Raw genomic sequence first — 27,287 nt, forward strand, 5'->3', positions numbered from 1 at the left:
CCTCATGCTGAAGGTCTTCTGACTTGTGACGTTGCTTGTTCTAGTGAAGGTCTTTTCAGAGGTGCTGGAATTCTTACACAATCTCTCTGTGTATGTTCTGCTCAGCAAAATGCTGACCTATAAAGCAGAACAGATCCTGTGTTCAGTATTTACTGTGAGAAAGTTCCATGCTGAAAACTGCAAGAAGTGTACTTGAAAAACAAAGCTTTCTTCCTGTTCAGTATGTAGATATTGATTAATCTCTATAATAATGTATGTAAATGTTTCAATATTTTTAAAAGTAATTTATTATCCTTGGCAGCATTAAGGGATAATTCAACTCAGATTTTAATTATATCTTTCTCTGGTTTGCTATTTCAGGATCATCAGCTGCTAGATGACTAATGAAGGATTAGAAAAGGGGTTGAAGGGCTAGAGGTTGAATGCAACAGAATGCTAGTTGATGAATTAGATGAGTATCTAGAAGAAGAATTTGGTAGAAGATAAGCAAGTGAATTTGGACAATTGGATCCAGTGGGAAACAGCAGGAAGTAGGAAAGTGCAGATTGGAGGAGGCATCTAGTAAAGTACTGATGAGTGAAATGGGGTCTGAAGTGGGTAGATGCAACTTCTTCGCTGCCTGCAGTGGAATAAGGATTTTAAGAAGTACTAGACAAGGGTTTCAGTTTGGATGAGTGATCTCAGAATTGGTTAGGACACATCTGGAGTACTGAGTCCACTTCTGGGCTCCCCAGTAAACGAAACAGAGCTACTGGATAGAGTCCAGTGAAAGGCCACTAAGATAATTACAGGACTGGAGCTTCTCTGACCTGAAGAACAGGTTGAAAGAATTGCTGGAATTGTTCAGTACAGAGGAAGCTCAGGGTGAGAGTCTCATCAGGGGATTGGGAAGGGAGTGCGAGATGAGAGGCAGTAACCACAAATGGAAGCACAGGAGACTCTGAACCTAAGGTAGCTCAGCTGTACTGTGAGGGTAACAATGTTGGAGCAGGTTGTCCAGAGAGGTTGTGGAATCTCCACGTTTGGAGATAGTCAGAAGGCATCTGGAGTGGTCCTGGAAATCCCACTGTAGCTGATCCTGTTTGAGCAGGGGATTGGACCAGATGAACTCTAGAGGTCCCTGTTAAACTCAGTTGTTTTGATTTGAGTGGTAGAAAACCTGGAAATATCTGAGCAAAATGTTCAGTAGGAAGCTGGTGTGGAGGAGCTGAGAGTGTTCAGTTCTTTTGTTTATTTTTTCATTTAAAATAAAATCCAAATAGTTGATTCTAAATCAAATATCTCTGTAGTAAATTGCATAGATGAGACATGTTCTAGCTACCAGTGGGACACTGACATAGGCTCTGTTTGGTTTTGATTGTATTTACTTCATCAGCACTAGCAGAAGCCTTAACTTGCTGTCTCTGAAAATGTCAGTATTCACGATTAACCTTAAAGCCATGAAATTTAGTTCTGCTGTTAAATAAATGATGGGCTTAAAGAAAGCTGAGGCCTTACCTTTTGGCTTCCTTAGAAGGGAGGCTGTACAGCACAGTGCACAGAGCTATCCAGCTTATCAAGTGGAGGTACCACTGCTGCCAGTGTTTTCATGGGATACTGCAACTGCAGTAGCCCCTCCTCTAGAGGCAGTGATATGTCTTGCCTTGGGGCATCAGTGGACTTAACATTCCTCTGCAGTCTCCCCCTGCTTAACACCCAGATTTATTTATTTATTCAAAAGCAGGTTATCTACTTCATGTATTGATGACTCTTATTGTCGGCTTTAAGATAAGAGTACTGAGCACTGGCTCTGCTTCTTGCCACGGTTCTGGCAGTGTCAGCAGTGTTACATGCACTCTGATTAATGAAAACTAATCGTTCCTAAGCTGCCTCTCTACTTTATGTGGATGGTTGCAGTGTCAGTGACCAGAGTCCTAAAACCCTCTATTAAGCTTTGGATTTTGAGCATAAGCTCTTGACATTTTTCTAGTCAGAAGGCTTCAAAGTGAGCACTTTTTTTTTTCCTCAAGATGCTTAAGACATTCTCTAACATGGGTAATTGTGGCTCCAAACGATTTTTTTGGACAGATTTTTATGAAAAGTATTTGCAGTGGTCTTTGCACATACGTTAATGTTTAAGATAGTGCAACGTAAAAATGTGTGCTTTGAGCTGAATGTAGTGCATTTTATAATGCCAAAAGCAAGCATGTATAGCATGGATATTTGTATTGGTGAACTAGAGCCCTTGTAGATTTTGCTGTGTTGAAACACTAGTGGAACAGTTCTGTCCTGAATAATAAGCTAAATTATCTTCTAAAAATGAGGAGTTTTCAACTTGGTGATGAGTTTTCTGTAGAACTAGTAACTTCTTAAGGAGCTACTCAGGTTATAATTGATATTCTAAGCAACTAAATAAGGACTGAGGTCATGTTTTCTAAAAATGTGCACTGGTGGAATCAAAGATGAAATTGAATAAATACTTTAAAACATTTGTACTTTTTATACAGTTTGAAGTGGCACATAGTGAAGCCCACAGAATGCAGGTGGGACTCTCTATATCCTGATTGTCATTGAGTATGTAAAGAGCAGCATTCATATGCATAATTCCTGTAAATTTATGGATGTGAAGAATTTCTAAAATTGTGCTATGAATCGAGTATGTTCAACGCCACTGAGCTATACTGCACTGTTATTGCAGTTACAGAAAGTTTTCTTTATAAACAGAGGCATCTTTATTCATCTGTAGAAAATGACAGAATGTATGAAGACCTCTGTGGTGATTTTAAACTGCTGAGTCCCCTCGGACTTTTCCAGTGAAAATCTGTAATACTGTTGGAGACAGCTCTGAAAACTTCAAAATGGAGCAAAGTTAATGTTACATGCTGCGTGTTGCACTGGAGACAGTCACAGTTTTTTTGCTGTTTTTTTCAGGCAAATCCTTTGTATTAGTAGGGGTACATGAAGGCAAGTGCTTTTAAAAGCTTGATCTGATACTATGACAGATGGTTAATTCTTACTCTTTGAGAGTTGTGGCCTTGCTTTTTGTGACATGGTTACAGCTGAGTGTGTACTCCTGGTGAGCTCTCCTAGGATTAGTTTTTAGCCTCTGACCTACAACTGGGTGGTGATTCTTACGACAGGAAGAGAAGTTGGTGCTTCCTAGGCAGCACTGCACTTCGCATTGCGAAGTAGTGCCTTGGTATAGCAGTGTCTGGTGACCTGGTGTTCAGTCTGTCCCATACACTTCTGGCTCTCTGACTGTTCTTTGACATTGTAACTCACTGTTTGCTCTTAATGTAGGGATTGGTTTCTCATTTCAGTATACTGAAACTTTTATACTTAAATTATATCCTACTCAATTTATATATAGTGCTTGCCTTCATTTGGTTTATTTGTGTTCCATGTAGTGTTTTTGTTTGTATTTTACTTGTAAACTTTTCAAAGACCTTCTTCTGTACTTTAACAGTTCACAGGAGGGAAGGATTCCAGTGTTACCACTGGTAGTGGAGGTGTATTGATGAAAGACTGCTGCTTCAGGCTGAGGAACAGAAATTGATGTGTTTTGGTGTAGGCTGGGCTCTGTTTCTGGGCAGTTAAAGAATTGACTTGGTTTTGTTTTAGAGGCTTTTCAGAGTCTCACTTCAAGAGTGGGTTCTGTGTTGGAAGGTGTTACCAGTGAGGAGTTACTTTGAAAGATGGAGTTGGTATAACAAGATCCTAGCATTACCCAACAAAAACTCCTTAGGGAGTTGTCTTGGGCTGATGTTATGGAGCCGCTTTGTCCCTTACCCGTCCGCTCAGTGCCCGAGGACGCTGTGCCTTTAAGACGGGCCCGGGGCGGGGCCGGAGCCGGGACCCGCGGGGGCGTTGAGCGGCTCAGCCCGGGGCTCCCGGCTCTGGGCAGGGCTGGGAAGGGATCGCGCCGGGAGCGCTGGGCTGCTTTTTGGTTTCCTTTGTGTTCCAGCTAGCTGGGAAAAGGTTCTGTTGGGTTTGTGGTTTTTTCTTGTTCTTTTTTCCCTTTCTTTCCCCTTGCCTCACTGCCTCCCTTCCCTCCTCGCCGGTCCGGGGAGCCTGCGGGGGTGGCCCCGGCTGGCCCAAGCCCACGTGTCTGTTCCCTCTCTGGGAATTCGTTGTATTTTGAGGGGTTTTTTAAAATCCTGTTCTACCCTGTTTTGTTCATGTGTTAATAAACAGTTTGATTTCTTTTTCCCACTTTCACTCCTTGTGACCCATTTGTCTCACTGACTGAGGAAGAGGGGAGGAACACTCATTCCGGAGTGTTTCCTCCTGAAGTTTTGTCTCAAAAACCGAGACAGGAGTTAATTCGTTTTTTTGTAGACTTGAAGCTGCATACACACCCTAAATCATCTCAGCTGTCACCAGGTGTATCTATGATGCCTGAGTAATTTGTGTGTGGGCTAGAAAATACAACTTGGGGCCTAGAGCAGACCAGGATTGTCCAGCAGCAGTGTCTACAAGCTTGACAGGATGTTTCAGGGCATTTCAAACTGTTTTAAGTGCCTGTATGTCTAGTTAAATGAATCCCACAAGGAATCAGGCTTTTCCCTCTGGTAGAATGTGTTACTAATGTGACATGATAAATTGCTCCTGGTGAATGCCCTCTCTAGACTTTGATGTCCAAGAGAAGTCTGTCTGTGGAGTATCCTTAAACATTGTAGTCTTGACAGTTTAGCTGTGGTTCCTAAACATTTTAGTTTTGTCAACATACATTTGGAGATGGTAATATATAAATGACTTAAATGTTTTTCTCAGATTGTCAAGTAGAATTCATGATGTAGTTTAATCTAAATTTAATACCAGATAATGCATATTAACCCATATGCATTCTATGGAGTTTTTCCTTGAGAATTCTGGTTACCTGGTTTATGTGATATTTAAAAATCTGTACTCTTGGAAATGAAAGGTAAAATTAAACAACACTTTTATACAGCTAGTTAGATATAAATATTTGTCACAGAGAATGTCAACTAGCTAGTTATCTGGTATGTAGCTCGGTTCCATCAAAGGACAGATTTACTTTAGATTGACTACTGTAATATTGATTACATAAAAAGAATCAGGACTCTTCTGGAAAAGTACAGTGAGTTGCTTCTAGTATCCAGGCAAAACAGACTTAACCTGACAAGGAAGAGGAAATTTTATGTGCAGTAATCATTGCAAACTCCACATGATACGTGTTTTAGAACGTTTTTCCTGAATGGGGCAGCTTCATTACTTGTCTCAAGGACAGAAAGTTGTCTTGCTGTGGCAAAAGATTCACATAAGAATCAGATCATGCTTTTAATTCACATGCTATCCCATTTCTGATAATTGATTGTTTAAATGTTCTAATGCAGAATGTATTTGTTAGTAAAATGGGTTATTAAAACTGAAAATGGAGGTGGCTTTCAGTTAAAGCTGTCTTGAGCAGCAGTGTTGTCTTGGTAATTAATCTTTTTGTTGACGTAAATTTGCAGCTTTTGGTGCAATTTATGAAGTGCTCACAGATTTGCATGTGCATTCATTGCTTTGGTATGAAGGTACAGTTTTATTTCACCACCAGTCTTAGATCAGAATTATCCACCGAATGGTCCAAATCTCACTAGGAATTTTTCAGAAATAACTTGATAGGTTCAAAGAGGGATTTTTGAAACACAGGAATTGTTTCACCCAGACAGCATTACACACAGGAGTAGGTAGTGCTGTGGCTCCATGGCCAAACTAATACATAGTTTCTCCTGCTGAAAGGGAGGAGGCCTTGCTCCAAATTTCATGCTTATCTTAAAACTTTAATGTATGTCTAATGTCCCATTAGATAGATTGAGAAACTGTTTGATAGCACACTAACCAAAGTCTGTCTTGAGAATCCCAAGCCAGTTCAGGTTATTAGCCCCCAAGAAAATGGTTTGATTTGGTTTTCTTGGACAGCTAGCTGATTAAATTGGTCAGAGGACAAATGCTGAACATAGCCCAAGGAGAGCAGGTCATACAGAGGTAATGGAAGTTACCTGCATTTTTAAGGTGTGCCTGAACATTTGAGCATTCATTTAATAAATATGAAGTGCTGATTACTGTATTCCAGCATCTTTGTAATTACCATATAGATGGTGTTCAAAGGTGATATTTTAAGTCTTCTTTTCTAGAAAATAATTAATCCCAAGATCTCTGCTGTATACCATTAGAAGGAATTCCAAATGCTTCTTGTGCTGGTAATTTATTAAATAAGTGAGGCATATATCTGTTTGACATCTAATTTATGAAAGTGAGCAATTACAAAGACTGTGCTGAAACATTAGGCAGGTGGAGTAACAGTGCTTGCAACAACATCTTAGTGTCCCTTCTGAGTAAGGGGCATCAACATTGTGCTTATTTTGTAAGAAAGAAAGTATTTCCATGCAAAAGTCCTTACAGGTTTCTGTGGTCCATCCAGTTCTGTATGTTTTTTAGTGCCTGAGTGTTCTCCAGCTGTAGCATGAGGTTGTGTTTACTGCAAATTTGCATCTTTGAAACTTTTTTTTTTTTGAATAGGAGACAAGATAAAAAACAGCTACTCCAAGAATTCTGTTGTATTGTAGGTATCATATTTGTAGCCCTTTGCATAAACGCGTTTTTCAGACCTGCATTTGAGACTCTCTTCTGGCAGGATGTATAAAGTCATTACAGGATGCTTTTGATATAAAGAAAGGATGGGGCAGGCAGCCTTTGCTTACTGTAGCAATGCTCGATGCCACTGGGTGTGGCCGTGCCCTTCTGCAGGGGCTGAACAGCATCCTTTATCCTTTCTCCATTACCCTGTGCCGCCCTCCTGTGCCGCCCCCCTGCATCCGTAATGCGAGTAGTCGGCTCAGGTGTCCTGTTTTGGTAGAGGCAGTAGTGAGGCCCTGGTGGCAGAGAATAAAGGAAAGAAGGGTCACTGGTTGGGGAGGTGGTCCCAGCCAGTGGGGCCTGAGCAGTGATCCTGCTTGGACAGGGTAATTCCCGTTGCACACTATCCCTAAAAGATTATCAACATCTCTGACTGTGACAGTGCATGGCAGAGCATTTGCTGACAGCTCACCATTTATCTCAACACCTCTGATTTTTGGAGGTGAATGATGGCATTGCTGTGGAACGTGCTCAACACTCAGTCAGCAAAAACATTGTTCTGTGACTGAAAGCATCTTCCTGTGCTGCCTTTGACTCTTGGGCACTTTGGCTGCTGCCTGCCTTGTAACCAGCACAGTTGCTTTTACAGCCACATGGGAAACTGTAGCAAAGAATTGATGTGGCTGAACTTTCTTTTGTCTGGAGATGCTCTTTTCAGCATATCAATTCCTGATCTAGTTCCCCAAGCAAAGGCCAGGATACAAGGGTCTTGGTAGAAGTGACTGCCGTAGGAAATGTGTCACTTGTAGATTATCATGTATTGTGATTTCAGCTAATGCCTTAGATTGCTATAATGAATTTCATTAATTTAAACTGCATTATGGTACACTTCAAATTGTGGGGTTTGCCTCCTTTTCCTCCTTCCCCGTTGTATGGTGCTTTTCTGGCCATTTTTTTTCAGAAACACCAGTCTTGCCAGTGCTGAATCAGATTGGCTCATGGGTGCAACAGAAAGCAACAACTCAGTGTTCTTTTGGATCAGTGAATTAGTGCAACTTGCTATTTGGTTCCATGATCACAAGGCAGGAAAGGAAAACAATCACATCTTTTAAGTAGTATTCTGCCATGAGCTGAAAGAGAGAAAATCCTGTTTCTGTGTTGCAGCTGGGGACTCCTCAGAGTGAAGAGATCATGGCCTGCCTTATTTTGAACTGCAGGGAGATATTTATTACAGTAGTTGTTGTTATTTGACCTGTTTAGAGGTGAAATTCTTTTCCTGTGACTACAGAAAAGCAAGGTAATATTCCATGGTTTGCAGGGAGCAGGTTTAATGTTTTGCCCAGAGGAAGAAGACAGCTGTTACATTTGAATTAGCAAAGATTTTTCTAAAGAAAGTAAATTTTCTTGGAAACATTACCTCTAATGCAATTATTTTCAGACAGGTTTGTTAGTGTACAGTCTTTTGTATTGCTGGGGGTTTTGTGTTCCAATCTCCACATTGGCTTTTTGGCTTCTGTAACTTCAGTCTTCCTACCTAGTAACAGCAAGAGTCCTGAAGATCTTCATTTTGTCTGGTGTTTTGGTAATGGGCAAAGAACATGTGTTCTTTGCTTAAGCATTTGCCTTTTTCCAAAAAGTTTCATGTCATCTGCTGTTGTTGATAGATAAGTCTGTCTCACTGGCTTTCTTGATGTTTGTCACCTTTTGTTTTTCCTCATCTGCTGTTTTGACAGCACCGCAAATTCTGCATTAGGAGTGTAGTGCAACATTTTTCTTGAAACTGAATCTAATACTCTGTCCTCCTATAAGCTTCTGGTAATACCTAAATTATAATATACAGAGTTTTATCTCCAAACAGTATTTACTAATACTCTTAAGTATCACTGGTTTAGCATTTTGGTTATCTGAAGCTTGGAAGTTGTATTCACATTTTTGAATTTTTTTTTCTTTTCTTTTTGCTGCTTAGTTTTCTTAATCTGATATGCTGCTCATATTCAGTAAAAAATGGACTGGAAATACCAAAATGACTATAATAAGAGGAATCATTAAAAAAAACCCCAACACCCTGCATTTTAACTGTTTGGAAAAGGCTTTCTTTGTGAAAAGGTTATTGGGGATGGAAGGATTCTGCTAAAATAGACTTACAGGGCTGAAATGTTATTATTTTGCTGAGTTGTGCTATTAATCATCCTGATTTAGGGGGTAAAAGCATAAACAGGGTCTGAGTAGCTGTGAGGTTGCTATATTAATGTGTATTTAGTGGTAGATACAAAAAATTATAGTGCAGCAGCCTCCTGCTGCCTTCTCTCAATGTTTTTTGGTATTTTTTTTTTCTTCTGCCTGCTGTACTTGGCTGTCAAAATATTAAAGGAATAGTTTCTCTGAAAAATCCTTCCCCTTTTTCTGTCTCTGCATAATTCATCTTGCTGAGCATTCTGCAGTGCAGTGCGGAAGAGTGGTTGGTCTGTCTTACTTGAGAGAATTACAGGAAGAGCACTGGAGGATTGTCCCCAGGGCTGCTGACAGCAATCACCTGACGTTTGAACACGTGCTGATACCAAGTGCTGACCTCTTCCTTTGCTGTGCAGGTTGATAAGGCATGGCAAGTCTTGATTAGATTTTGGTGTGGCAATAATCCACTGAGAAGCTGGGTTGAAAGCAGGGATCTCTAGGAGAGTCTATGATCTTCCCTTAAATAACTTTGTTTCTGCAGCTGTTGTGCTGGGGAGGAGAGATTGACTTGCAGAACAGACTGATATGCTGTGGGAGATTAAAAACTCAAAGCTTACATGATAGGTTGTTTTGTTTTTATTCAAACTCCAGGTAACAAGAAAATTTGGATTATAAATAGAAAGCTTAACACTGGGAGTAATATAATATAGATCATTTGTACACGTGAGTGAATGACCTTCATAACTAACCTATGAGTCATTCCTGTGAGAATAAATTGGACTACAAAACAATTAACTGCAGTGGTTGTACTTGCTGGTTGATATGCTAGACTGACAAAACTGGCCTTTTTTTAAATGGACATAGTGCTTGTTTTGGAAATTACAATAATTCTCATATTTCCATGCTCAAGTGTTGGTTAAACAGGTCATCTTTATATTGCGGAAAACCTGCTTTACATGGAAAGAAAAGAAGCTGCAAAGCAAAAAGTGTGGGAGATAGAAAAAATCTTATCACTTGCTTGCCTATTGTATGTAAGATAAAAGTTTGGTCCTGTGTCTACTCACTAACTATGGAGGTTAGGAGAGGGGTAGGGTTATTTTTTAGCAGCTGCCCTCGTTCAGCATAAATACATTGTGACGTTTCACATTTAAGTAATTGCACAAAAACCAGGTGGTAGCTTATATCTTTTTATTATCATATTGATTACTTAATGGTGCATAATGCATATTGCATTAACTTGGTGATTTATCATAAATCAGCTGGGATTTTTGTGGAGGTACCAGAGGTGGAACAAACACTGCATTTCTGACCTTCTCTTTTTCAGTGGTAATTCTGAACAGTCAGGCAGTCACAAGTCTCTCCTTGCTTTATACCTCTATTGCTGCTATCACCAGGTTCTGCATTTTTCACTAAAAGCTTATTCTGAGCAGTGTTTCAGACTGGTACCTTTCAATATTGAGTTTCTGTTTGCAAAACTTGGTAAAATCATTGGTGTACTCTACAACACTCACTCTGGGAGAGTTGTGATTGATGAAGAGAGTAGTTGTAGTTCCTAAACTTTTCTGGTTTTAATGCAGGTATTATGTTTTATGATTACAATTGTTTTCTGTTACTCTTTGTCTCAAGCGAATTAGAAAAAAGCATTTTTCTGGTAATTCTAGTAAATAAAGATTGCTTGTGTAGGTGCTGGTGTTGTACTCCATGGCCCATTGTCCCCCCAGCCACCCCTGTTTTCTTTTTGGAAAGAGACTATTGTCTTCCTGGTGGGAATGGAACAATAGCTGTTCTGAATGACACAACAGTGGAACTTGAATTTGAAATAGCATTTTATCCATGACCCCCTTTCTCTGTTTTTGCCCTCTTCCTCCTGCTTGGTACAGACCAAATGCCTCTTTGGGACAGTGTGTAAAGCTCCATACTTTTCTGCTAAATGTGCATCAGAATACATGTTTGGAGTATCTAATGTGGCAAGTGCTAAATTAAACACTTGGAACACTTTAGGATTATGAGTCATCAATCCCTGGCTTCTGTTCTTAGATTTCAATAATTAATACAACCTATCTGGAAGTTACTTTTCAGATCATGGTGATCCACAATAAATCTTGAATAGAAATAAGCTAGAAAGTTCAGGTACCTGTATGCAATATTTTCCATTAGGTTTACTAGTTTATAATGCTAAACAGATAAAATAAAGAAATCAACTACTTTTTACGAATAAAATTAATTTTAATTTTAGGTCCAGCAGCAAGCAGAATTTAGACCAGGAGGAGCATAGGAATTACCTTTGGAGGAGTCTTAGTTCAGTAGCCTCAAATATTTCAAAGGAAAAATCTTACCTGTAACAAAAAATGTTTTGTTTTGGTTTTTTTTTTTTACATAAAGAATCCCTAATGATTAAATACAGAATCACTCAATAATATTGACCTCTCAAATGTTGTGTTCTGTTTTGTAGAAGACCCTTTTGAGGACTTCTTCGGGGGCAGGCGGGGTCCAAGGGGAAGCAGAAACAGAGGTGGTGGATCATTTTTCTCTGCCTTTGGTGGATTCCCTGCTTTTGGAAGTGGTTTTTCTCCATTTGACACAGGTAAATACCACAACATTTAAGAATGCAATTTTGGCTCACAAAGGACTGCAGTATAATAAGATGGCTTCTCCATTCAGGAAATTTTGGGACTGTTTGTATTTTTTTAAATTGAGCTGCTCTCTGTAAGGTGTAAATGTAAATAAAGCTATAGTTACAGTATTTGGGCTACCTGAAAGTTCATATAAAGTGAACAGATCTCTAAGAAGTAGAACTTTGTTTTCTTTATTTTGGTGCTGCAGTTTCTTTGTAGCTTTAGAATTCTTTTGTTCTGTTTGCTTTTAGGGGTGCGATGGCTTTTATTACAGGTCTTGAAAAACATGTGCCTTAACTCCATGGTGCTTCTTAGTCAGTTTGAGTGCTGATGTGTATCCTGGAGGCTGCTGGGAGTTGCTGGCAGAGTGCTGGGATTCTGGGTATTGGTTGGGATGTTACTGATGCAGGACTTGTTCTGTCTGCCAGCTCTGGGCATCCCAACATCTGCACTAAAGCTGGTGATCAGATTCGTTAGAGTTGCTGGCTTTCCCCTGAGTGCAGAGGGTGGATAAAGGTTGAGTTCAGCTGACAGGCTTGAATGCCTTTTCAGGGGAGGAGTTGACAAATGGTTTTTGGGCAGTGTTGTGCATTTGGAACTTGAACTGTGGGTCCATATGTGAGAAATGGATGGGGCTGGAGCCATGGTTTTATTCTCACGCTGGTGTTCAGTGCCATTTAGTCACTGATGCTGTGTGATGCAACCAGCTGAGGGCTTCCTGAAAGTAGGATGTAGTCTGAATGGATGATAAATTTGGATTCCACAGTCATGCAGAATTATATTTGTAGTCAAATGCCTTCTTTTTCAATAGGTTTTACTTCGTTCAGCTCACTGGGACATGGAGGCCTTACTTCATCGTTCTCTTCTACGTCATTTGGTGGCAGTGGGATGGGAAACTTCAAATCAGTATCAACCTCAACTAAAATAGTTAATGGCAGAAGAATTACTACAAAGAAGTAAGTGATATAAATATATTTATATGAAACTATATGTAGAGACTTACATACCTATAATTACATGCATATAAATGTACTACATCTTTGTACACATACATACAGTGATACATGTAGGTACATTTTTTTTACTTTTGTTGTTGTGTTCATCATATTACTTGGATTTCTCAGAATGCTTGAACACATTTTGAAGTATTTTATTGGGTTCTGTGTCTCTTCTTGGCATTATTGAGTTAATTAGTGCTGTAGCTGAAGCTTTTTTAGGCATCAGAACCTCCTATGTAGGGCTGCACCTCTTATTACGGTCCTTGACTACTGTCTGCCCAGTCAGCTTGAACTTCTGGAAGGAAAGTGCTTGGTGTCTACTGATTGTGAAGCTTTTAACTGGGAATTGGGAAGACTTTTAGTTTTGCAGACATAATGAAAGAATTTTACCTAATGTCTGCTTAGTGTGCTTTCCTAGGCAGTGTTTGAGTGAAGTCTTTCTAGTAATTTTCTTCTGTCTGTTAAGTGAAATAAGCAACTGAAGCCTGCTTTGGAGAAAAATGTGGCTGTTTGTTGGAAAGTGAATTTTCAAGTCCTGTACACAGTGTACCCTCTCTCCATTTCATACTTACAATCATTGCATTTGGGAAACCCGAGTCTTAGTTAGCTATAGAATAACCTACATGGAATGTTATGATCAATATAGGAGTACTGAACAAGTAGTTAAATGTAATTTCAATACTTAATAAAAAATTATGGAAAAGCAAGGGAGGATGAATTATTTTGTTAACTTGCGTCCCATACTTTTAAGTGTAAGGTTCTTCTGTGATCTGTTGTACTGGAGAGCTCCTATCATCTTGACCACTTAAACACAGTCTCTGGTGTGGTCAGATTTCAGAAAAATCATGTCACATGCTAGTTAGTGTGGTCAGATTTCAGAATAATCTGAAAACTCAAAAGCTCTTTAATCTCTTTTCAGTCAGGGATACTTGAATTTTGTAACATACATGCTGGTCATAAAGTTGGTGTATAGTAGGTCCACAAATTACTTGCTCTGATCAAATTTCAAGTGGATTAAAGACTGTCTCGTGTGCCTTACATCATGAGAAACTGTGATTGGATCTAAAATATCAAACATTTAACAAATGGGTAGGGACTAAATGCAATGTCAAGATTGTGCAGTTGATCTGTCAAGGCATTTAGGCCTAGGTAACAGTGTGTAGTGTGAGCACAACTGTGACAATGTATGAGGTGGCAGCTGTTAACTGTGAACTCTACATCCTGGAGGATTCCAGCTTCCAGAAGGCAATGTTCCTGAGTAAGCAGTGGGGAAATGCAGATGGTTACTGGTGACAGCTCTGGCGCTGGTAAATACCAAAGCTTGCCAAGTACAGTTGCATTAAGCAGGTGGTGCTCCCTTACAGTTCGTTATCTAAGCCGAGGTCTGGTGTGTGTTTAAAACTGCCTGCAGTGCTCTAAAATGGCTCGTGGTGTTTTTATCCTACAGGATTATTGAGAATGGACAAGAGAGAGTAGAAGTTGAAGAAGATGGCCAGTTAAGGTCGCTAACAATAAATGGTAAGGAGCAGCTGCTACGCTTGGATAACAAGTAATTCAACGCACGCATTTAACAGAAATTTTAAGCTATAACAGCCACCATTTGAGGATTGACAGGAACATTTTTTGAAGATTTCAAATGAATTCAACTTTCTGTATATCCGTACTCAATCTTAAGTAGTATAAGTAGCTCACAGAAGCTCATATTTGTCATAGACTTTTGAGTTAATTGTTGGGACCACATCAATTGGACCATTTTTTGTCCTTAAAATTGTTGTAAACTTCTGTATGCACTTTTCTTTTCTTATCTGTGATCAAGGTGAACCATGATCCTTCAGTAGTGCTAGGGCGAGATGTACACTAACACTAGCATGAATCTTGCTTTTTCCAGTTTGAAATGTGAGCCAATTAGTAGTTTAAGTCTGCTGTGAAGTTAACAGTTCCAGGATAACCTTTTTAATAATTTCAACTTTTTTTTTTTTTTTTTAATGTTTAGTAGTGAACAATGTTAATACATTTCTGGTAATGCATTTCTGGTTTAAATAAATTAAGGATGTTTTCTAGTTGTGCATGAATGCAGACAACTTTAGTAAGTTTTGACAAATGTTTAAATGTGTAATGTAAGCAAAAGATAAACAAAAGTGAAGCCAGTGAGCTGAGTCTTTTGTCATTTGCTAAAAAAAAATTCAAAATGAATAAATGCTGATGTTTGTGGTGCATTCTTTCATGAATGGCATTTGTAACCTTCCTGTGTCTGTGTGTGATTTGGGCAACTTGGGAAAACGGTGCTTTTTTTTTTTTTTTTTTTTCTCCTTACCATCTTTTTCTTCGATCTTAAGGATGAGGGCCTTTTTTTCTTTGCAGATGTTTTCTTCAGTATGACTGAAAACATGATTTTTAATTTCATTTCTAAACCGGTATTTGAAGTACCTATTTTTAAGGAGCATTCAGAGGCTGACTCTCTAACTCCATCTTTTGCCCTAATATGTAATTATTTTAGGTCTAGGCCTGAAGCAACTCTATTTTAAAAAGTTTCCTAAAGTTTTAAATTCTGAGATTGAGATTTGCTTCAAAAAATAATCTGTAGTAAATATAAATATACATTTAATAAATTTATTTATTTAACATTTAATAATTACAAAAAGACTTATTTTCAGTCCTCAAACAAAAATTGAAAGATGGATTAATGCCCTTTGCTAAATTAATGGAGTGAAGTAAAGTGTTCATTTGTAGCTAAGACCAGATTTTCAAAGTTTAGGGAAAAGATGAGTTGGTTTTGGTGTGTCACAGAGAAAGCATGCAGGTAATTAATGGTGTATGTTAACACCTGCCAGGTTCTGGCTAGTTCCATGCATAAATCATGGATCTGCAGTTTTCATCTGTGCACCAGCTTTGAACATCTGGCCTTCACAAAACTCTTCAGAGTGGCTTAGTGTTTAAAAAAAAAAAAAAAAAAAAAGCATGGTGTTTTCGAATGATCACCTAATGCCTTCTTGCTGAACACCATCTGCTTTGTACTAACAAATGTGTTGATTATTAAATACATTGAAAAGATATGCTCTTGTTTTTCATGCAGGAAAACCATTTCAACTTAAGCCAAACCAAGCTAACAAACTGCTACAACAGAATTTGTATTTGCAGTAAAGTTAGTATATTGTACTTTTGTCCCTCTACCATTAATGCTAATTTGATAGAACTGAAAAAAATAACATGTAGAAGAAAAAATAAATACATACTTTGGTTTTGGGACTAAAACAGTTATGTACCTTTTCAAGTTCTTTGCAGAGCTCCTGTCACTTCAGTGTTGTGTTTTTGATGTAGAAGCACAAACTTAGTTTAGAACTAAACAGTGTTTTCTTGTTAATGCTGTTTTTCCCCCTCCCCATGTATGTTACTTCTTGATGCAGATAACTAAACAAGAAATTTATTTCAAAATTTGGCTTTGTTGTGATGTCTTGAGTTATTAAAAATGTTAATTTATATTTATAGGATGCACTGTGCTCCTTTAAATTATGTAAATTGTAAAAAGTGCTTTAAAATTGATTAACCAAGTCAAATAAAATTAGGACAATCTGGAGTTGAGTTTGAATGCCTTCCTGTGGATACCCATAGGTTTTATATTAAAATGCCAAACTTCGCCTTTTAGTTTTATTCCAGGTCATCATCTTCAATATTTAAATTACCTTGCATAGGTTAAGAACACAATTAAGGTGGCAAATCTGTACCAGCATGCTTATCTTCTTACCTAGAAAAGTGTGGTCCTTCTCACAGTGTTACACACAAACAAGTCACTCCAGGGTTCTATGGTGAAATTTTTTAACACTAAATGTGCTCAAGATCCAGTGTTTTGGATAGTTTCTGTTCTGCCTTCAGGTCCCTCAAGCTGCTTGTCAGAGTTGGCCAAAATGCAGCATTAAAATGGCAGTGCTGCACTTCCTTGGTAGAAAGAGAAACTGGCAAAACACAAGGAAGGAGTCAGCAGAAGGCCGAATTTGGCAGTAGATTCCTGCAGGAGTGACATACCCACACACCCGTGTTTCCATAGGCTGGTGGTTGAACTGGATATGTGGTCTTGGTCCATCTATATCATTGGATTGGCAGTTCCAGATGTAAAACACTGTCATCATTTACTTGACCTAAACCTAATAGTCTCAATCTCGTTCAGTGTGTTTTTTTGAAATAACACCACATCCAACATTTTTTTGGGATGCAACTTCTTGCATCCAGCTTCATTTTTAAAACACAAAATAAATTCACATTCCATGTTACATTCAGAATTTCTTCTGCTGAATTTAGTTATTTTCTCCTGAAAACCTACTTGTTAGGTTGCTTTGAAAAAAAAAACTTTATGTTGTTCCTTTCTAATATATAATTTTCATGGATGTACATGACCTGTTCACTAGAAGTGATAGATCATCAAGGGCAGCAGGTTTCCTTAAACTTCAATTTTGGCCAAAACAGTACAAAATAATAACAGAAAAGATTCTTGATAGCAAATGCTAGGCATCAAATGTACACTGGGATGAGGCAACTTTCAAAACCAGGTGCTGTTGGATTAAAAGTGCTATCTTTTCATACATGAGGGATTAATTTTCAATGTTTAGGGACACCATCCCATTTAAATTAAGCTTCCCCAGTGGTTTGGAAAAACTGAGATGGAGTTTTTGAACCTGCTAAGTCATTTACTCTTTCATGCTCTGCTTCAAAGTTCATTGGTGGATACAAGAACTTTGTAATGCTTTCTCCTGGTGCAACCTCTTTCTGGTCCCTTGTGCATGGCAGTAATTCCAGTGCAGCACACTAACTCTGGTTTCTCTATAGATTGCATGGCACCCCTTCCACTCAGCTTTACTGAAGGAGTTTGGTATTTTGTGTCAGAATGCTTCACATTGTAAAATGGCTGCACTCCTGCAGTTCTCAGTTCTCACAATACCTTCTCTGCTGAGAATGAGAGGGGTTGGTTTGTGGTGTAGGTGACAAAGCTGCTCTGCAGACAATGTGTACATAGCATTTGTAAGGTGGCTCCTGTATCAGCTTGTGATTAATTGATGAGCTGAGTTAGAATGCTGAAAACAAGATTGTAAAAGATTTAAAACCCCATCATCTCTAAGCCCAAGGCTTTTGTGTCTCTTCTCAGTGTTTGTGGTTGGTTATCCTGTTTCCTTGAGTCCTTCAGTGTTTTGGCATTAGGTGTAACTGGAAGTTTGTCTTTTGTATTTAGTTGTGCTGTGTTTCAGACCATCTGTGGGATGGTCCAGCGATAATGGTAGATTTTATTTTTTTAATTTTGGAAGTGTGAGTTCCTGAGTCTGCTTCTGTTCTGTTTGAGAAGTGAGCTTAATACCTCCTTTGCCTGAGTTTAATCTGTGGCTGTAACAGGATAGTGCTTCTGAAGATAGTTGTGTTGCAGAATGAATGCTACAGCTCTTTGAGGCTTGTGGTCAGACAACCTTCGAAAAGTGCTCAGTACTTAGTATTAGAACACTTGTTAACTTTTTTGTGGAAGTGTTTCTTAGTATTTTTGGAAAATCTGCCTTTTTGGTTGTGATTTTTGGATGTCTCGGTATTTAGGCTTATTTTTAAGTCATGGTATTCTCATGGGCTAGTGGCAATATGGACATCAGTAATCTGCCAGTCAGTAACCAAACTTTGAAACTTTCCTTTTTTAACTTAAGCTTGTTTGCACTGTCTGCTCCCTCGGGGCTTGTTTACTTTAGGATTGAATTGTGACCATAGACTTGGTTTGCATAGTACTCAACACAGACAGTTTGGGTTTTCTTGTTACTGTTTGTCTTCAAGAGGTTGTAGGTACAGAACTTATCTTCCACCTGAAATGCTGAAATGGTCCTTATGTTGCCACAGTGCTGGAATGAAGAATGTTTACATTGTTAGTATTACAAACTGTACCTTTGAATTTATAATTCTAGTGGGTTTCCTACTTCGTTTTGAAAAGAATACCTTGGCTAGAGTTGGTTGTTGAGTGAAATGCACTCCTGAAAGGTTAGAGCTGAAGGTGGTTGGTTTATACTCTGCTATATAGGTCATACATTCACAAAATAATAAACCTCATGATTGAGATGCTGCTGTGAGATTAAAAAAAAATGAAAGAATTAAAATCCTGTGATGATCAGAGCTGTAACCCTGAACTTGTGCAAGTTGACTGCTGATTGAAACTCATTGAAACTTGTCTGAAAACTCTATTCTGGACGACTCAGCACTGCATTAGGTGTTATCTCACTTACAACAGCTGGTAGAAAGTTAATCAAAACCCCACATGAGTACTCTATGCTCTTGTCATGCTGCTGTGGCCGAAAGATATGAAGGAGTTTGGAGGAGATAGTACCCAGGCCTGAAAGCTGGGCTGTCCTGGTGTGAGGTAGATTATTGCACTGATAGCCTGGCTGCTAATTACCTGCTGGATACTTTCAGATGATGTCAGCTTCCAATGTCGTGGTGGGGATTAAAGTATGTTTAATTGAGAAGATAAAACATTTTGCCAGAAGGACACTGTTAAATAGAATTGTCTCTTTAGTTCTCTGGCTTTTACAATAAAGTTAACTTTGCAGCATATTGAGTTAATTTTAAACTCACTAAAAATAGGTAGTTTTTGAACCTGACTTAAAACTGACAGTCAAGAAAATATATTTTTAGAGGCTTCTAGTAATAACTCTTAAAACTTGGCTTTGGCCTATAGCTTATCCTTACCTCTGAATCTCAAATGAGAGCTCTTCTAGCTCTTCTTTTCAATGCAACCAACTTCAAGTGAATTTCATAAAAATAGAAAAAAAAATCCTGTAGATGCTAGTTTACCAGCAGTGAAAATAAAGATGAGTCCTTTCGTACACCTGAATGTTCAACAGATTAAATAGTAACACCTAGTTTGTAAAAACTCAAGTAGGATGCTGGTCTGTTATGTGATAGAACAGATTACATGTTGCATTGAGAAGGCTTCAGTTCCTCCTTTTTTTGGCTGTTAAAAGTAAAATTTGAGGGTTTTTGTTATTGTTTCTTATTTATAAATTTATTTGAGTTACTAGAATGGGAGAGGAATCCAGCCTGGGTGATTGATCGTAGAATTCATGTTGTGGAACACACATTCCTGATGGCCAGAAAAGAGAATTATTTGGCTGTGTCTGTAATGGAGTTGCTTGGAGGTGTACTAAACCAGCTGAAAATGCAAAGCAGTAGTTCTGGAATCTTCTGTCTTGGTTGCAGTCACAAGCTTGACTGAATTGTGGTGCAGGAGGGGAGTTTACCTCCCAATAATGAAAAAAGTCATGAGGCTGCAGAGGCTTTGAGACATCTGGTAGAGAAGCTGGGCAGCCTCATCCATCTTTCGGTTTCCCTCCAGAAATACATGTCAAGTCTGTGTTAAATCTTTGTAATGGATATACAGAGTAAGATTAACTTGCTCATTTATCACACATTTGCATAACTGTCACCATAGCCACCTCTGGCAAAGTTTTTTTCCTAGACATGAAGTTGGAGGCTGTCTTTTACCCTCTACAGAAACGAAATCTGAATTTGTCATCCTGTTGTGATATTTGTCATACTCTGCAACAGAAGTACCGTGCTTTGCTTTTGTGAAAGAGCATTCTGTAGTATCAGTCTCTGTCATTCTCCTTCCAGCAGGAGCTAGACTGTAGATGTTTAAAAAATTGTTTTGAACTTCTCTGTGAAAGTATTTCTGAAGGAAAATGGAGAAAACGTATATGGCCAAGGCTTGGCCTTTTCTGCAGCTTTTCTTAGCCAGAGTCAGAGGACTAGGCCTTCTGTCTTCTGAGGTGTTTGGCCAGGCTTTCTGCAATAACACTGCCTCTCATCTGAAGGCACTTTGGTGCTTTGACTTAATTGGCCATCTCCTGTTAATTAGTCACTCAGACACCCCTGAGAATTACTCTGCTAATCTCAGTGTATACATTTCTTACTGCTGGGCGCCTATGGAAATACGGTCAGGTCTTTATCACCAAATGTACTGCACTTCAATAATGAAAGGACATTATTCATCTGTTCTACACAAAGTGGGAGCTGGGTGTCCAGGAGAGCAGTAGATAGCTAGAAATTCACTTAGAGCTGTTTTGGGTGTATCTGGTATTGCCTGCAAGCAGGAGTAGGGTTCACAAGCATCCTGCCCTCAGATTTTGACTGAGCTCCTGAGTAACTGCAAAAGAGGTGGAAGATTTTCTTCTCAGGGACATTCACCTTGAGAGTTAGGACTACCACCAAAATGTTTCTTTTATTAAACACTTCTAGTGCTACTTCTGTCTTTTCTGGGATTGGATGGTTTAGTCCTGAGAAGAACAGCAAATCTTAAGGTCCTTGAAACCAGTAAGGAAGAAGCAGGAAAACAATGCAGCTTGTTTTGTGCTGTTGACATAAATTTCAAGGACTTTTTCTCGTCATTTGGCTTTTGCTTTCCTCATCAGGAAAACATGATCACGAGTTATCACAGTGAATGCAGAAGTGGTGGGTGTTTGTCTGTGTCTCCTCCTCACCCTGCCTGTTCCCTGGCTGCCCAGGCTCAGGGCTGCTCTGGAGGCTGTTTCCCTTCCAGCACAAGCAAGGGAGGTGCTTCTACAGCCTGAGAATGGTGTGCCAAGTTCCACTTTGATTCTAAAAAATGTGTACACCAGTTTGAAAAAACTGTGCCTATCAAAGGTCACCTTGTTTGGAAGAAGAGTATAAATATTTGTATCAGACTAGACAAATTAAAATGAGAAGATAAACATACATTTTTAACACATGGATGATTAACTGTTGGAAGAAGCTGCCAAGAGCAGTTTCTGTGGCTTTCAGTGTCTTAAAGATTAGCTTTCTGAAAAATAACCTCCTAGTGAGAAGGGAGTGTTTGGGCTTTACAGAGAAGTAGTGGAAGCTCTGGGAGCCTGGGGTGTAGAGCAAGATGCACCATAGAGCACAGTGTTCCTTCAGGCCTTCCTCCATGGTCTGTATCTTGGCTTCTTCCCTCCTGATGTGTTGACATTAATGCACAGGTCATATTCCCTTACTGTGGTTTTGAGACTGGGGGATGCTTTTGTGTTGTGGGGGCTGCTTTGCCTCTCGGGAGGTACCGAGGAAGCAGGGGAACTGGGAAGAGAGGAGCCAACACCACATGCATCTGGGGCAGCCTGATGACTATTGCCCTAAAGCATCCAGTTTGGGATGTGTAGGTGCCAAGAGTGGACTTCATGTGGGACGACATTCTGGATCTGTTCAGGTAAGTTGCTTTATTGTAATGAATGAATTGGATGTTAAGTGAGGAGGAGGAAGAGGAGGAACCAGGGCAAGGTTCATGATGACTGTGCCAGGGAATTAGATTTGGAATTTGCATTACAGTGAGCCCTTGTGTATGTCCTGTCTTCTCATCAACTACTGACTTCACACCTTGAGGCAGCCTAATTCCAACTCCTGAGGTGAAGACTAGAAGGTCTCTTGTTAATCAGTGTAATGATAAAGCAAAGATTCACATTCTGGAGTGAACTGTTCATTTTGTTGAATGTGGACAATGTCTTAATCATCTAAAGTTTTTTTTTTTTTTGGTGTGTGTTAAATCTCATGTGGATAGCAATACATGTATTTTGAATTTTAAGTGACTAAGATGAAAAGAGCTGGCTTTTTGTTAATGGAATCACCCCTTGGTAGTGTACCGAATGCCTAAGACTGCATTATGTCAGATAAATAGTTCTACAGGGAATAGCCAGAGAAGTGTCCTACAGGGCTTAAGTGTGTGGAAAAACTCTCAGGTTTTTTGGGTTTTGTTTATACCCAGAACTGTGTTTGTTAGGTTTATTTTTAAGAGAAACTTGAGGAAAGGCAACTTCCTAGAATTATAAGTCAGCAGCATTTGGGTCATACAAGCAACAAACACTGTAATAAAACTGAAATGTAAGCTGTTGTGTGGTAAAATCATGGTATCTCTTAGGGTCCTTCCAAATTGTCTGGGAAAGGTATCCTGCTTGAAGAGTGCTGGAGCTCCAGAACATTAGTCTTCAATGGTCAAATTAACCATATTTTGAGATCTAAGTATTCAGCCCTGAAAATAGCCTTTGTGCAGTCTCCTTTCTGAGCAAGTAATAAAAACAGTAAGGCCAGTCACCAGCATGGACAGAGCCAGCTGTAGTGACACAAGGAATCTTGTTAATGGAAAAGCAAACAAGTGTACATGCTGTACTGCTCTGCCCTTTTCTGGCCTAAAAGAAGGCTGGGACAGAAATATTTCTGTAGTTTGCAAAGTGTGTAGCCAGTGTACACCTTGTATGTGGCGACTCTTCGTTAGCAGTAAACTGCTTCAAGACTAACTAGTTTTAAGTGTACCAGAGCTGGAACTTGTGTCAAAGCAAAACAATTCTGTCAATTTTATCCATATTTTCTAAGGACCTTCAAAGATTTGAGTTGCATTCTGTGTGGAACCTATTTCAGAGGCGGAAAATGCAGTTTTGTTTGCTGTACAGCTCAAGTCCCCTCTTAATCACTGGCAGAGACATTGCCAGGCATCCATAGACAAAACACTGTTTTCTTTTGAGAAGCAGGTGGAAAATGACAAGTAGATGATTGGTTTTACCACTGTTAAGTAAAAAGAAAATGATGTGTACTTTACTATGCATATTCATATTATAGAGATGTTATATATCAATGTCAGTTACTACTATAGAGTATATAAATTGCGGGATCTATTGTAAGGGGGGGGTGTCTAATTTCAAAAGTACTTTTGAAACATTGCTATTGCCCTACTTTTGATCTATATTGAAAGTATTTGCCTGAAAGAATTGGAAGAAGGTCCTTTTGGTTAAAGGCTAAAAGAAAGTAAATTTGTCCTGAGGCCTTCTCATAGCAGTTTTGTAGCCGTTAATAATTTATTAATAGCTATAACTCTGTCTTGAAAAGTGTCATAGAACAGAAAGTGACTTTTAAGTGGCTTTCTAATGCAGTGACTAATTGAGAAGATGCTTCTTGTAATCACTCCTAAACACAAGAAGTTCAACTCGGGGAAATAAAACATTTTTCTGAGAAGACACAGGTGTTTAAACCTCCCTGCTTTTCTTGATGAACCAAATTGAGAACATAAGATTAATTGATTACTCTTACGTGGTTTCCACTCCTCCCTCTCCTCTAGCACTTGCTCTGAGATCACATGTGTGCTTTGCTCCCGAAATGTTTATAGAAGATGATGACTACATCCCTGGTAACCCTTTTCTTGGAATAAATCACGAAGCCAAGTGCCTCTCCGTGCTGCTCTGTTGCAGAGGAGGTGCTTGTTGCCCGGGACAGAATAGTTTCCAATAGTGGAAAGTTCTTTTATGAGAGCTCTTTGCAGGGGGTAGTTTTGCCTTGCGCCTCGCAGCTCCTCCTGACACCAAAAGCCAACCCTTGGTTCAAGCTGGCCTCTAGATTCAGCTCGCTGTTGTGTTTTCTGGGTGTGGTAGCAAAATTACCCAAATTGTCGGTGTCTCTGGTGTTAAATTTGGGCCTGTAAGTGGCACAGAGCCAAGCTATCAGTTTAGAGTGAAGCTTTCATGTAGGTTAGATGATAGATTGTTAACAGAGGTCAAAGCCTCTTGGGTTTTCAATTTTCATGACAATTCTGGCTAATCTTTCCTTAAAATACAGGTCCTCCCAGATTTTCAGTTGAAACTGGCCTAGAGGTGGACACTCTGAGGTCCTAGCTGAACTGTCATCAGTGTCTATTTACTGCTGATACAACAGCATGGGTTTTTTTATTGATTTCTCAGTTGAATTCTGTGCTTTGAAGGCTTCTGCAAACAGATTCCATCTCCTGGGAGGTGATTGTTACTGCCCTTTTTGCTCCCATTCTGCTTCCAGTCCACTGTTCAGTCTTGACTAAGCAACTTTTTCCTTAGAAAAGCAGTTCATGATTCTTTTATTTAGTATTTTTAAATATTACTGTAAAAGGAGATTGTTTCTGTAGAGATACAACAGTTCAAGCAAGGTCAGAATTTTAATTGGAAAGTGATGAAAGGTTCTCAAATGTGCAAAGTTGGGACTATTTCTGTCAGTCACCGACTTGCATGATAACAAATGTAGGTGAACGTCAGCCTTACCTGTTGTGCATCTGTTCCAGGTTTCCTTTCTCTGGCACAGTGCTGGCTGCAGGACAATTCCAACCCTGCAAAGGGAGCAACAATGATTCCCAAGGCTGAGGAGAAATGCTTTTGTGTAAATGAAGTTTGACACCTTCACACTTACTAAAACTCTTGGCAAATGTTTCTGAGAAGATTCTGAGTTTGCTGGTGTTCAAGGGGGAGGTGGAGTAGCTCTGCTGTATGCTGCACTTTGGGCTGCCAGTAGTACAAAATTGTAGTTACAGAGCTCAAACCTCTGCAGTTTTGATGATTTGTTTTTATAGCTTTTTTAAATATTTATACCATAATTTAGTGAGTCCACTGACAACTAGTCTCTTAAACATTTTGAAAAGCTTTCACTGCCATTACAGAATCACAGGAGATGAGGGTACATCTTTATGCTGGCTGATTTTGAGCACAAGCTGATTATGGCAACTTCAGGTGTCGAGTTGTTCAGTTGTGAAGTTTTGGTGGGTGTAGCCCTCCCCAGGGCACATCCACCTCTCCACAGAGAGCCAGTGGGCATTCCAGTTCTTTCCACCCTTCTGGAATGCAGAGCACTCCAGCTTCTCTGCCTCTTATGGTAGTTCTTAAATACTGGTCCCCCCTTTTTTGCTTTGGCCCCAGAGATTGTGGTTGGAAATGGTTGTTACTGTCCTTGGTGCTTCATCCCACAGATCTTAAAGGTGAAAGAGGAGAAGGTGGGATGATGCCACTGCAGCAACACAGGATGGGAGCAGCCATCGCTCCCAGTGTGGGCAACTCTGGGGTGGCCTTCCTGGGAGATACATGGCCTTCCTGGGTGCACCAAGAGGTACTAATGTCACTATTCAAACTCTCCTTCTCTTTCCAAAACTCACAAAACTCTCTTGGTAAAATCTTCCCTGCTCCCACTGGATCTCTGCAGAAGGAGTGTATAAACTAACTGATGATACTGTTCCCAGGCACAAAAGAGAATTGTAAGTATTGTTAGTGTTGGATGGTAGTCATGTTCCTGGTTTGGTGTTCGGGGTTTTTTCAATTGAGAAAATGTTCATTTCTGTGCTCTCTTCATTGGCTCTTTGGGGCAGAAGTTCAACTGGAGCAGCATACATGGAACGATTTCTGTCTGTTTAAATACATGCACTTATATGTGTGCATACATTTGCATTTATAAATACTGTTATTGATAGGATTTGAAAAATTAGTTGTTGCATTTCTAAACTGTGGTGGGTTTTAAGGCACAGCTCTTGACTATGGGTGGGAAAGAAAGAACGTTTGGAAACTTGGAGAGTTCTCTGATGGATTGGAGATGCCAAACAACAAAAAGTGGTGCAGCTTGGGAGTTCTGTCTCCTCTAAGGCCAACTGTACAGGTTTCATAATTAAATATAGTATTTAAATTAAATATAGTATTTAGTCAAAAATAGCACTGAATGTCAACTTGAAACACTATTTTTTAAAGATTCAGGCTTGTCATTTTAGTGTCAAAAACTGAACAGCAGCTAATGGTTTAGTGCTCCTGTCATTTAGAATATGTCAGAAACAGGATTGGGTTTTGTGGTGAAGGTTCACGAAACACTTTGAAACCTACTGAGCCATCAGAAGAGATGTCACTGTGAGCATGTGATGTTTTCAGGGTCATTTAAAAGATGATGGTCTCTGGAGCTCTGTAAATCAGGGATGTGTGCACACACTGGAAGATGGGATTTGCTTGCTGTAGTCTTAGTAACAGAGGGATAGATGGATGAGGATTAAATTGCATGTTGGGGGGTATAATTGGAGAGGGCAGGTATCTCTTCTTTTTTTTTGAAATTAATTTGTGAAACCCTTAATGTCAGAGCCTTAGTGTCATATTTAAGCCTCAGGGTAGAAGGGAGAATATTTTTCAAATGATTAACCTGAAATGATGAGACTGTGCAAACTGAGCGTGGACAGTGCAATGTGAAACATGGAGCTTGCACTTACTGGCTCATGTCTGTGAGATTTCAACAGCACTAATAGCCATTTGATGAAAGTATAAACTTAGTGATTTTGTGCTTTTGCCAAATTACTATGGAAGTGTTGACAAAACAGCTGGGGAAGTCATTCATCACATTTTTCTGAAGTCACTCATGAGATTCTTTTCTTTTTAAATTTAACTGCATGGCTTTTTCTTGATGTATCTTTTTTTCTTTTACGGTAATCTGGGTTTGCTGTGCATTAAGGTTTTGAAGACTGGTTTAAAGCTAATAATCAATGGAAAAATATGTAACACAGCTGTATAATTTGCAAATTAGGGCTTGCTCAGAACTGTTCTGGAGATGCTCTGTTAGTGCGGGCCACTAATGGGAATATAAGATGACATCTTGATACTTCAACTCCTCAGTTTTTAAAAGTTATAAAGAGCCATTTGTTGCAAAAGTAGAAGAGCACTTTTCCTCTGCTTTTGCTGTCTGAAGAGCTTTTTAATTAGAAGCCAATTTTGCTTGACCTGGTGGTGGTAACTCCTAGAAGGGCTGAAGGCAAGAAGCAAAGTTTTGTCTTTGAGAGCAGTGGCTGGCACTGGGAGGTTCTGGAGAACAACTGTGAGAGATGTGAAGGTCCATGGGGCTCTGCTCAGGTACAAGAAGAGAGGAAACACTGGTGGGAGGCACCTCATGTCTGGAGGACCTGGCAGGGCTGCATGTAGTTGCACTGTGGAATTTTTATTTCTTTGTTTTCTTCTAGTAGTGAGTATTAAATTTCATGATAAGGGCTGGTTTCTTTTTTTTTTTTTCTCAGTAGGATTTTGGTTTGCACTTCAAATACAATTTCAAAGTGAAACTTGGGCTGAGAGGCTTCTTCATGGTAGAGATGAAACCCACGGAGATTTCTGTCTGAGGCTGAAATATAGTTGAGATG

At 39.4% G+C, this 27,287-nt stretch overlaps 1 protein-coding gene across 5 annotated transcripts in view; it reads left to right on the top strand.

The window, feature by feature from the left end:
• Positions 1-27,287, top strand: part of DNAJB6 (DnaJ heat shock protein family (Hsp40) member B6) — a 58,851-nt gene that overhangs the window by 13,866 nt on the left and 17,698 nt on the right. For 4 of the 5 annotated variants that reach the window (XM_082288753.1, XM_082288750.1, XM_082288751.1 and 1 more), the window contains exons 6-8: positions 11,189-11,320; positions 12,163-12,307; positions 13,797-13,867. In XM_082288753.1, coding sequence (XP_082144879.1) covers positions 11,189-11,320; positions 12,163-12,307; positions 13,797-13,867 — 348 coding nt within the window. Of the gene's footprint in view, positions 1-11,188; positions 11,321-12,162; positions 12,308-13,796; positions 15,924-27,287 lie in introns of those variants that run through there. The other variant, XM_082288754.1, reaches the window with a different exon arrangement.

The sequence above is a fragment of the Coloeus monedula genome (genome assembly GCF_965178545.1).
Source record: "Coloeus monedula genome assembly, chromosome: 1".
NCBI classification, from domain to species: domain Eukaryota; kingdom Metazoa; phylum Chordata; class Aves; order Passeriformes; family Corvidae; genus Coloeus; species Coloeus monedula.